Raw genomic sequence first — 12,921 nt, 5'->3', positions numbered from 1 at the left:
GAAAGTCCTGCCTCTTTATTTGGGAAACTTGGCAATAAGCCAGGTAGCCCAGATTCTGCCACTGATGTGTCAGCCACTATTTTTAGATGCCACCTTTTCCTTCCTCCACCAGCCATCTGAGTATCTTTATTGCCATTTAGACCTAAGATCTGTTTTATCAGGGACAAAGGTTTGGCACCCTAGTAGTCGCTAAGCAGTAGAACCTCCTATATTTCACTTTTTAAAGTTTCTTCAGGACTAATAATCTGCCTATGTTCCTATTCCACAGTCAGTTTAAGTGCCTTGATAATCAAGTACTCAGTTACATGCTGAGACTGAAACCATGTTATGAACACCATCCCACTTGATTTGGACTTTGATACTCAGCATAGTGTGAATATATGAGATTACTATGCTGAAGCCTTCGAAGAAAATTTCTGACAACTTAAGAAATACTTATTGTACTTGGAAAGATTTCAAAGAAAATCTTTGGAAGACATTCCTACAGGTGCTTTAAAATTATAAAGAATTCAACTTCAAAGAGGTATGAGATAGAGGAGAATGTAAGGAAGCATCAGGCTCCTCTGCTGGGATCCTGGAGCTTTTATATTGTAAACTGGAGTATGGGATTATGAAGACACGGAATAATTTGGACCCATATTTCTGGAGCAAGGATCAATTTAACAAAAAGATTTTAGTGTAAATATTTGAATTTTGGCACTCAAAAATGTCATTCCAATATATGAGAAACATCCACAGAATCCCACTTTATTATATGACCCAATCATGTAAGGCAGTGTTGTTAGGAACCTGGTTGTATCAGTGCTGCATCCAGGGAAAACTGAACAGGCCTTACTGTAGCCAAAGAGATTATGCTCATGTCACAGGCCTGCAATGGCTGGGTCTAGTCCACCAGATCCCGTGGTTGGAATGTGATTTCTAGGTGAGTCCAAAGATAGACCCAGCTTTTTTTTTTTTTTTTTTTTTTTTTTTTGGGTATGCGGGCCTCTCACTGCTGTGGCCTCTCCCGTTGCGGAGCACAGGCTCCGGACGCGCAGGCTCAGCGGCCATGGCTCACGGGCCCAGCCACTCCGCACATGCGGGACCCTCCTGGACCAGGGCACGAACCCGCGTCCCCCGCATCGGCAGGCGGACTCTCAACCATTGCGCCACCAGGGAAGCCCAGACCCAGCTTTTTGACTGTGTTGTTATGGTGGTGGTGATACTTCGATTATACAAAACTTTTGATGCCTGCAAATAAGTTCAATCTACTTTTGTTACTGTGCTTAACAAAATTGTTTGTATAAGATTGTGATGATTAATTTTTCTTCCTACTGTAATCAATTCCCTGACAACAGAATACTGCTAAAACTTTGCATCTTGTTATTTTTAATATTGTCTTTCATTCACTTTATATAATTTTAAATTATATTTTCAACCAGGAACATGGTTGAGTTGTTTAAAAATAAGTTTGAAGCATTAGCTTGAAGTCAGTGAAAATATAAAAGATAATGAGAGAAATTCAGAACACTTTAATGTTAATTTGCTCCTCAGCCTCCCAACAAAGAATGTAACAGGAGAGATGACAACAGTATATAAATTATAATTAATCTATAAGCACTAGAAATAAATCTTAAAGACATCTACTTTACTAAATGCTTATTTAAAATATGGTACTCAAAGGTACTGTATAAATTAGCACAACCCTTGAATTAGACCTGGGATTTTTCCATTCTTAGATGATAAATTGTGTACACATTTTAGGAAGAATGAAGCAAATACAGAAAACATAACTTCAAATCTGTTATTGATGGCAGTAGCTTCCTGTTCCTATTTAACTCCCAATTGGCTGATATGTAAGAATATCAATGAGTTTTTTAAAAAATTATTTTATGTAATGTATAACACAAGTATTTATGAATGTTAAAACATAGAAACATAAACGTACAACTCAATGATTTATGACAAAGAAACATCTGTGTAAATATTGTCTTGGCTAGCACTCCAGAAACCCCCTTTGTCCTCCCTCCCAGTCACTACTCTCTCCCTTCTCCCCAAAAGGATCTCTAGTCTGTCTTCTTACATTGGGTGTTTTGCCTGTTTTTGAACTTTTTATAAACGAAGTCATACAGGAGGTATTTGTGTCTCTGTTGTTCAACATTGTGTTGTTAGTGGGATTCACCAATGTTTTTAGCTGTAGCTTTGGTTTATTCATTTTCGTTATTGTACAGTGCTCATTTGTTTGTATATACCATGCATTCTACTATTAATGAAAATTTAGGTTATTTAATTTTTGGAGATACTATGAAGAACAGTGCTGTGAACATTTCTGTATATGTCTCTTGGTGCACATATGCATTTCTCATACCTAGGAATGAAATTATTTGTTGCTGAGTCATAAGATATGTGTATTTCAACTTTAGTAGGTAATGCCAAACAGTTTCCAAAATAGGGTACGTATTAACACTTTCACCAGCAAAGTGTGAGAGCATATGTTGTTTTACATTCTAACTACCACTTGACAATTTCATTCTGTTAACATTAACCATCTAATGAGGGGCATAATGGTATGTCATTATCTTAATTTGCATTTCTTGATTACCAGTGAGGTTGTGTAACTTTGCATGTGCTTTTTCGGCCATTTGGATAGCCTCTTCTATGAAGTGCCTATTCAGGTCTTATGCTTGTTTTTTTTTTTTTAATTGGATCATTTATTCTTTTTGATTTGTAGAAGTTCTTTATATATTATGGACATGTCTTTTGTTGGTTTTTCATGTTTCAATTATCTCACATTTGTGGCTTATCTTTTTTTTTTTTTTTTTGCGGTATGCGGGCCTCTCACTGTTATGGGCTCCAGACGTGCAGGCTCAGCAGCCATGGCTCACGGGTAGCTGCTCCGCGGCATGTGGGATCTTCCCGGACCGGGGCACGAACCCAAGTCCCCTGCATCGGCAGGCAGACTCCCAGCCACTGCACCACCAGGGAAGCCCTGTGGCTTATCTTTTCACTCTTTTAATGGTGTCTTTTGATGTATCTACAAATTCCAGAAGAGGATACTAAGAGGCTGAGACCCTTATTCCCTAGTGCAGCTTTCTCCATGCTGTAATTTATTTCCATTATATATTTTACTAAATACAGAAACAGAACCTTATCTTAATCTGTCATAGTCTTAGCTACAGTTTGTATTACAATGATCTATGTTTTCAGTGGCTATCTTAAAAATAAGTAAAATACCTATCAAAATAGGAGAAATATTTATGCTTAGAAAAATTCTTTCTGATTGTGATATTACTATAATTTACATGATTTATGTCATACAATTTTAAGCTGCATAGATATTTAAAAAGTCATTGAATAACACATTTTGAATATTTGCTGTATTGAAACATAATCTGAGCCTCTCTTTAAGACATTAAAAGTATGTTGATGGGATGATCATAAAAAGACTTTTGTGAGCATAACCTAATACCTATAAAATCATTTCTACTCTAAAGAATGAAAAGCCAGATACATGGAGTCATATGTTGTTTAAAAACCAAATACAATACCTCTTGTCCATGAATAGATTACCCTACGTTAATAAATTATTATTTCCTATGCTGTTATCATTGTGTCTTCGAGAAGTCTTTTAAACATATGATGCCCTACCTCAGACTTTCAAATCCTCTTTATTCATAACTATGAGGATCTTATTTCCTCATGTTTATTTAATGACTATGTTGTGATGAGTGATCCTCATGCTTTATTAGGGGAAATACTAATAAGTCTTAAATGCAAGCTTCCTGCACATAGTACTTGAGTTTGGGGGGTTGGATGCATGGTAAGTGTTATAGATACTCAGATTACTGATGCAGAGTAAACTGAAATAAGTCATTGAAAACAGTGATGAGAGAAATTGTTTCAAAAGAATGAGAAACACAGGCTTCCCTGGTGGTGCAGTGGTTGAGAGTCCGCCTGCCGATGCAGGGGACGTGGGTTCGTGCACTGATCCGGGAGGATCCCACGTGCTGCAGAGCGGCTGGGCCCGTGAGCCGTGGCTGCTGGGCCTGTGTGTCCGGAGCCTGTGCTCCACAACGGGAGAGGCCACAACAGTGAGAAGCCCGCGTACTGCAAAAAAAAAAAAAAAAAGAGAAACAATACCAATGTTGAGGCATGGCTACTCTGGGATTTGGTTTCTGAGAAGTGAGTGAGTTGTTAGAATAGGCTGTCATGAAACACAAAACTTCTATGTCTGGTCACACTGGGTAGGTCTAATAGAAAAATTTAATTGATTTCTTAGTGTAACTCTAAAATTACAACTTATGCTCTTTTTTACGGCTGTTTGAAGCACTGACTTTATTTATTTTTTAATTTTTTTTTTTTTTTTTTGGTCCAGAAGAACCAGCCACAGAGGTAACAGGCTGTCAAGAAGCATTTCTTTTGACTCTGATGTGATTGGGTTTAGTATATATTACTATAATCCAGATAGTATACTTTTAGGAAAAATATAATACTAGCTTCTTATTTCAGATAAATTAAATCATAAATGTATATGCTGCACTGTGATTTCCTTAAGCACATTTGATATTTATGGAAATCCATCAGTCTCATTTCAAAATCAACATTCATGTTACATCTAGGAAATTGGCATATGCTTTTGAAGAGGTTGTTAAGCAGGAGACTTGGCTATTGACTCAATTCTTACTCGTTTTGCTATAAAATTTAGTTTGACAAATTTCTTAAAATATTTGGCAATAAACCATATCTCATATATTAACATTCTTAAAAGGAAATGCTTTACTAATGCCTGCAGCAAATATGCTATATAAAAGTAGTTTCTGTTTCCTTTCTTATAATTTCTTGAATATATGCAATCATATATAAGATATAGTGCTGCACATTGTTTAATTGGAACAATTAAACAATTTAAAAACTGGGATGCCCTGTATTTTAAGACTTTATTTTTTGGCCCAGAGATAAACCCACGCACATGTGGCCACCTTATCTTTGATAAAGGAGGCAAGAATATACAATGGAGAAAAGACAGCCTCTTCAATAAGTGGTGCTGGGAAAACTGGACAGCTACATGTAAAATAATGAAATTAGAACACTCCCTAACACTGTACACAAAAATAAACTCAAAGTGGATTAAAGACCTAAATGTAAGGCCAGACACTATAAACCTTGTAGAGGAAAACATAGGCAGAACCTTCTATGACATAAATCACAGCAAGAGCCTTTTCCACCCACCTCTTAGAGAAATGGAAATAAAAGCAAAAATAAACAAATGGGACCTAATGAAACTTAAAAGCTTTTACACAGCAAAAGAAATCATAAACAAGATGAAAAGACAACCCTCAGAATGGGAGAAAATATTTGCAAATGAAGCGACTGACAAAGGATTAATCTCCAAAATATACAAGCAGTTTATGCAGCTCAATATCTAAAAAACAAACAACCCAATCCCAAAATGGGCAGAAGACCTAAATAGACATTTCTCCAAAGAAGATATACAGATTGCCAACAAACACATAAAAGGATGCTCAACAATAGTACTCATTAGAGAAATGCAAACGAAAACTGCAATGAGGTATTACCTCACACTGGTCAGAATGGCCATCATCAAAAAATCTGCAAACAAGAAATGCTGGTGTTTGAGGGAACCCTCTTGCACTGTTGGTAGGAATGCAAATTGATACAGCCACTATGGAGAACCGTATGGAGGTTCCTTAAAAAACTAAAAATAGAACTACCATATGACCCAGCAATGCCACTACTGGGCATATACCCTGAGAAACCATAATTCAAAAAGAGTCATGTACCACAATGTTCATTGCAACTCTGTTTACAATAGGCAGGCCACGGAAGCAACCTAAGTGTCCATTGACAGATGAATGGATAAAGAAGATGTGGCACATATATTCAATGGAGTATCACTCAGCCATAAAAAGAAATCAAACTGAGTTATTTGTAGTGAGGTGGATGGACCTAGAGTCTGTCATACAGAGTGAAGTGAAAGAGAAAAACAAATACTGTATGCTAACACATATATATGGATTCTTAAAAAAAAAAGTGGTCTGACGAACCTAGGGGCAGGATAGGAATAAAAATGCAGACGTAGAGAATGGACTTGAGGACACGGGGAGGTGGAAGGGTAAGCTGGGACAAAGTGAGAGAGTGGCATGGACATACATACACTACCAAATGTAAAATAGCTAGCTAGTGGGAAGCAGCTGCATAGCACAGGGAGATCAGCTCAGTGCTTTGTGACCACCTAGAGAGGTGGGATAGGGAGGGTGGGAGAGAGACGCAAGAGGAAGGGGATATGGGGATATATGTATACGTATAGCTGATTCACTTTGTTATACAGCAGAAACTAACACACCATTGTAAAGCAATTATACTCCAATAAAGATGTTAAAAAAAAAGCCTTTAGTTTTTAGAGCAGTTTTAGGTTTACATGAAAATCGACAGGAAGGTACAGAGGTTTCCCATATACTCCTTGGCTCCACACAGGTACAGCCACCCCCATTATTAACGTCACTCAGAATGGTACATTCTTTTACCAAGGATGAACTTACATGGACACATCATAATCATGCACAAAACCATAGTTTACCTTAGGGCTCACTCTTGGTGTTGTATGTTCTGTGGGTTTGGACAAATGTATAATGACATATATCTGTCATTCTAATATCACACAGAGTATTTAAAATCCTTTGTTCTCAGCCTATTCATTCCACTACCACCCCCAGCAACCACTGATCTTTTTACTCTCTCCATAGTTCTCCAGAATTTCATATAGTTGAAATCATACAGTATGTAGCCTTTTCAGATCAGCTCCTTTCACTTACTAATATACATTTAAGATTTCTCCATGTCTTTTCATGGCTTACTGTCTCATTTCTTTTTAGCATTGAATAATATTTTATTGTCTGTGTGAATCATAATAGATTTGTCCATTCACCTACTGAAGGACATTTTGGCTTCTTCCTAGTTTTGGCAACTATGAATAAAGCTGCTATAAACATCTGTGTGCAGGGTCTTTTGGTGGGCATAAGTTTCAACTCCTTTTGATAAATACCAAGGAGTGCAATGCTCTACCATATAGTAAAAGTATGTTTAGTTTTGTAAGAGACTGCTAAGCTGTCTTCCAAAGGAGTTATACCATTTTGCGTTCCCAACAGCAGTGAAAGAGCGTTCCTGTTGATTCACATCCTTGCCAGCATTTGGTGTGGTTAGTGTTCTGGATTTGGGGCATTTTAATAGGTGCATAATGGTATCTCGTTGTTTTAATCTGCATTTCCCTGGTACTATATGATGTGGAGCATCTTTTCATATGCTTATTTGTCATTTGTATATCTTCTTTGGTGAGTTGCCTGTTAAAATCTTTGGCCCATTTTTTGATCAGGTTGTTAGTTTTGAGTTTGAAGGACTCATTTATGAATATGAAAGAACTATGATCATTTCTAGGATTCTTGTAACTTTTATATTGACTGAACACTACTTGTGGGATTTAATTATAAAGTAACTCTATTCTGGCTTGTACCATCCCTTTGTAGTTACTCAGTGGATCTAATTGTTATTCTGCTCCTGAATGAAAACTCTGATGGGTTCTCCAGCCTTTCTAGTCACTCGTAGGTAACTTGAAGTCCTCTAATAAGTAATTAAAATATTTAGTCTCATGTAATAGTGAAAACTTTGAACTTGCTTTAACTGTAAGGCCTTTTGCCTCCCTCTCTTGCCCAGGTGTGCTCCAGTTGAGAACAGAGAATGTAGTTGTTTTTTTCCCCTCCTACCTTGAACTTCTTCTCCTTCTTCCAGATGCTCCATCATCTTTCTAACTCTAGTTTCTGATCCATTCAGATCTGGAGCATAGGAAATGAAAAGAACTAAGTGGAATCGGGCAGGAAAGCTGTTACTTAGCTGGTAGTCTTACAAGCTGATGTCATACTCTCTAGGCTTAGCAAGAATTTAAATTGACTCATTTTCTTTTACCTGCACTCTTTTCTGCCTTATTACTTATCCCCCAGATATTTGGCTATAGTGATAGATTCCCCCTGCTAAGGTCTTGTAATTGATCCATGGCAGCCTCTTGGACAGCATCTAAGATGACCCCACATTCCACATTCTCTCTATCTTGCATATTCTCTCTCTCTCTCTCTGTCTCTCTGCTTCTCTCTGACTCTCTCTGTCTCATAGGTGCAGCTCAGATATGATTCACAGAAAACATGCACACACTCATTACCCTGGTGAATTCTGGAGTGCATGTTATTCACAGCAGCGATCTCAGCCATCAGCAGCTAGGCAGACTGTTTCTCAGGGAGGAATCATACCCCAGTCCACTGTGGGGAGACATGTTAAATTCATGATGCCCTAGAGCACTACTCAGTTGTCTTGAGGGAGAGGCAGACAGACTACTCCCCTCCTTTTGTAAGGGATTAAGGAAACTTGGGACTCACATTACAGCTTTCTTTGAAGAAATTCTTTCCAGAGTGTGTCTGCTATTTTCAACTTATGATCTCTTTATAGCCTTAGCATGGGTAAAGAGTTAGAGTTAAATAACTAGGTTTTTAGGAACATAGTTTGTAAGTTCTGCATGTAGTCTCACGTCCCCTTTGGAGAGGAATGCCTGTTGGTTCTTGATGCTGCAGCTGAAATGTTCTTTTTATCAATCCATAACAAAATAAACGAATTGGCATTAATAATAAATATATTATTTCAATTATAAAATGAATTAAAATATAGGAATCCAAACGAATAGATTATATAGGACATTCAAATAACATGAGCAAAATTTTAAAGTTCAGATGAAGATGGAAAATACTACTGAGCTGCAAAGAGCCTGGAGACATCAATTTGGAACATTAAACTTGTCATCATTTCATGATTTCAGAAGATAATCTAAATATTGATTTATCTGAAATATAACAAGGATAAAGAAGAAAAGCACCTATAATTCAGAAATGCAAAATGGTAAACATCTAGTGAATCTGCTTTCTTGATCTAAATGTCATTGTGTATGAAGCCTGTGGTTTTCATGACAGTAAGATCATATATGTAAAAGGGAATTTTCCAATTCACTTCTGTCATTATACTTGTTCTGTTGTTATAAGAAGTATATTTCTCAGCATATTTTTGACCATTCTCCAGAAAGGGCCTGAAAAATAGAGAACTTTTGGACAGGGTCTACAGAAAGGAGAGTATTTTCACTGATTATTAGGAAAAACGTATTTAAGACCCTGGTTAATTAATATGTGAGTAATTAAAGCAGTAGGAGTAACATAGCTAACAATGAAAAGATGAAAGTTTGCAAAGGAACTTGCTTATTTCCAGTTATGATTCTATTAGTGGCTTTCCTCAGATAACTTTGTAAGTTTGATTTTAACTAACCATTTGTTGAAAATATGGTCTGTATTCCAAAAGAAATATTGATAGTTTGTTTTTTTCTGATTGTAAAAGTAATATATGGTCTTTGACATTCCAGTGCTATTGAACATTAAGCTGTCCAAATCCTGTCACACCTAGTTCTCCTCATTGATTCTACAGCATCTGACATTATTGACTTCTTACTCTTCTTGAAATCCTTTCCTACCTTGACCACTGTTGTACTACTCTCTCATCAGATGTAAGCTTTATAAGGGCAGAGGGTTTTTTTCTGTTTATATCTGTCTAATTCACCTGACCAATGGAAGGTGCTCATTATATATTTGTTTAATGTATAAATTCTTTTACATATCTACCTAATCCTCTTTTGACTTTTTGGTTTTTTTGCAATACGCGGGCCTCTCACTGTTGTGGCCTCTCCCGTTGCGGAGCACAGGCTCCGGACGCGCAGGCTCAGCGGCCATGGCTCACGGGCCCAGCCGCTCCGCGGCATGTGGGATCTTCCCGGACCGGGGCACGAACCCGCGTCCCCTGCATCGTCAGGCAGACTCTCAACCACTGCGCCACCAGGGAAGCCCCTCTTCTGATTTTTTTAACTCTTCCTCATCCTAAATCTTAAACCTTATTATTCCCCTGATGCTGAGTCTTCTCTCTCTATTCTTTCATTTTTGAGTCCTCATCCATTGTAATCAAATGACTTCTCTAGTTAAATGCAACCCATGTCTTTACCTCTGACCCTGTCGTCTTTTCCAGAATCAAATATCCACCTTTCCTGTGACCATCTTTATATGTTTGAACCATAATCACCCGAAACTCAGCATATCTAAAAGATGCCTCTTGTGCTCAGCCTACAATAGTGGCTCCTCATTCTGACAAGCCTTTTTTTCCCCGAGTTTTATTGAAAAATAATTGACATACCTCACTGTATAAGTTTAAGGTGTATGGCATGATGGTTTGCTTTACATATGTTGTGAAATGACTTCCATGATAGGTTTAGTTAACATTCATCATCTCATATAGATACAATAAAAAGAAAAGAAAAAAATGTCTCCTTGAGATGAGTACTCTTAGGATCTACTCACAACTTTCCTATATATCATACAGCAGTGTTAACTATAGTCATTATGTTGTACATTACATCCCTAGTACTTATTTATCTTATAACTGGAAGTTTATACCTTTTGACCATTTTCCTCCAGTTCCCTGCCCCCCTCCCCCGCCAAAGCTGGTAAGCACAAATCTGATCCCTTTTTCCATGAGTTCGGTGTTTTTGTTTTGTTTTATTGTTTTGTTTCATCTTGTCCTTTTTTTTTAGATTCCACATGTAAGTGAGGTCATATAGTATTTACCTTTCGCTGTCTTATTTCACTTAGTGCCTTCAAGGCTTACCCATGTTACAACCCTCTTTTAATTAACGGCACTGTTATTTTCTCATTCTCCGCGCTTTAATTCTAAACCTCTCTATTTGACAGGCCTATATTTCCATTGTAACCATCCCCACTACCACTAGCATCAGCATCAGTCATCATTAATAATATTTATATAATGCTTTATAATTTGAAAAGTATTTTTGCATGCATAATTTCTTCTTTAGGAACTAGATCCTAATTCCTTCTAAGAGACTAATTCTGGCAGCTGGAAATATTTTCTATTTAAAGTATTTAATTTGTTATTGAACAGTAAATTTTAAATGACAATTGAGGTAAGTATAGCAAGGAGAAGTATAGAGTGCTGTGAGTTAAGATAACAGGTGCCTGACTTAATTATTGCATACGAGTGTGCTTATATGTGTGTTTGTGTTTTATGAGGCTGATTAGGTAGGCTTGCTGAAGCATATTACAGTGAAGTAGATGCTGAAAGATATATGGGAGATCTAGAGGAAACAGTATGTGCGATGGTCCTGAAGTGGGAAGGAGCATGGTATTTTTAAAAATCTGAAAGAAAGCTAAGGTACTCAGAATGGAATTGCAAGGGTAAGAGAGTGGCAGAAGGTAAGGCTAATAACATAGGCAGAGGCTAGGGCCCCATCACAAACATATATTGAACAGAAAGTATGACACTATATTACGTTTTATGTAATATGTATATTTTTCACTTTTGACTTCTGAAATCCTCAGTCGTGACTTAATTATAACCTAACTCTTTAAGTTACTGATTAATTGGTTTATTTTCACAAAGTATTTAACATTATAGATTTCAGTAATCACTGTTGCTTGTTACTGATTTACTCATTCTTTTGTGTTTTAAAAAATGTTTGAAAATACCAAATGTTTTATTGGAATAACATGGAATTTATAAGATGGTTTTCCACTATTGGGCTTTCCCATTAATATAAACTTGCTCATTTATTTAGGTCTACTTTTACATCATTCAATAAAGTTTTATAATTTTCATCACAAATGTATTGATTGAATAACACATTTACCAGGTAACCCAGCAATCCTACTCCTAGGTATTTGCCCTAGAGAATAAAAACTTATGTTCACACAAAAACCTGTACAAGAATACTTATAGCACTTCTGTTCATAATTGAAAAAATTGTAAACTAAATACCCTTCAGTAAATGAATGGATAAGAAAACTATGGTACATTCCTGCAATGGACTATTACTCAGCAATAAAAAGAAGGAATTACTGTTACATTCAGTGACACAGATAAATCTCAGAATCTCAAAGGCATTATGATAAGTGAATAACAACAGTCTCAAAAAACTATACATTGTATGTTTCCATTTATATGGCACTGTGGAAAAGGCAAAACTATAGCAGTAGGGACCAGATTAGTGGTTGCCAGGGGTTAGGAGAGGGATAAGGTTGTGACTACAAAGAAACATCACAAGGGAGTTCTTTGGTGAATTATATTCAGCACAGTTTTAGTATAAGTGAATTTTATCATAGTCTACTCTTATGAATATTACCATAAAATGTAGCATATGTGATGAAAGAAAATGTGTGTGTGTATAAGAGAGATGTAGAAATAGTTTCCATGATGTTATATGTAATCCAAAATAATCATCACATTTGATTTTATCTTTGATAATATAGATACATTACATATTTACATTTTACATATTTATGATCCCGCATTATACTAGACTTAATATAATGCCAAATTTAGTCTTAATTTCCCAAGTCTACTCTGGCTGCCTGCTGCAGTGTGGGGGGCAGGGGAGATGTGAGTTTGGAGTGGTGTTGAAGGCGGTGACCGGGACATTTCAAGCTCCAAGTCATGATAATGCATGTTCATGTCTCTGATTTCCATAGACACCCCATCACAGCGGGTACAGTTTATTCTTGGAACTGAGGATGATGATGAGGAACACATTCCTCATGACCTTTTTACGGAACTGGATGAGATTTGCTGGCGTGAAGGTGAGGATGCTGAATGGCGAGAAACAGCCAGGTGAGGATTTTTTTGTTGAAGGATGAAGGTATACTAAAGAATTTTCATGCTATTAGAAAGAGAGATATCTAATGCCACAATTTTGCAAACATCCATCAGTGCTACTGGTTTCTGAAATTGCTTATCTGGCCTGGGCATATCCTATAATGGGATATGGGTCAGGATGAAACCTGA

General features: G+C 36.8%; 1 protein-coding gene across 2 annotated transcripts in view; it reads left to right on the top strand.

The window, feature by feature from the left end:
* The window catches only part of SLC4A10 (solute carrier family 4 member 10), a 224,765-nt gene that overhangs the window by 68,047 nt on the left and 143,797 nt on the right, over positions 1-12,921 (top strand). For both annotated transcript variants that reach the window (XM_033860084.2, XM_073807645.1), the window contains exon 4: positions 12,609-12,747. In XM_033860084.2, coding sequence (XP_033715975.1) covers positions 12,609-12,747 — 139 coding nt within the window. The remainder of the gene's footprint in view (positions 1-12,608; positions 12,748-12,921) is intronic.

Source organism: Tursiops truncatus, chromosome 7 (genome assembly GCF_011762595.2).
Source record: "Tursiops truncatus isolate mTurTru1 chromosome 7, mTurTru1.mat.Y, whole genome shotgun sequence".
NCBI classification, from domain to species: domain Eukaryota; kingdom Metazoa; phylum Chordata; class Mammalia; order Artiodactyla; family Delphinidae; genus Tursiops; species Tursiops truncatus.
This window is presented reverse-complemented; position numbering and strand designations above follow the sequence as displayed.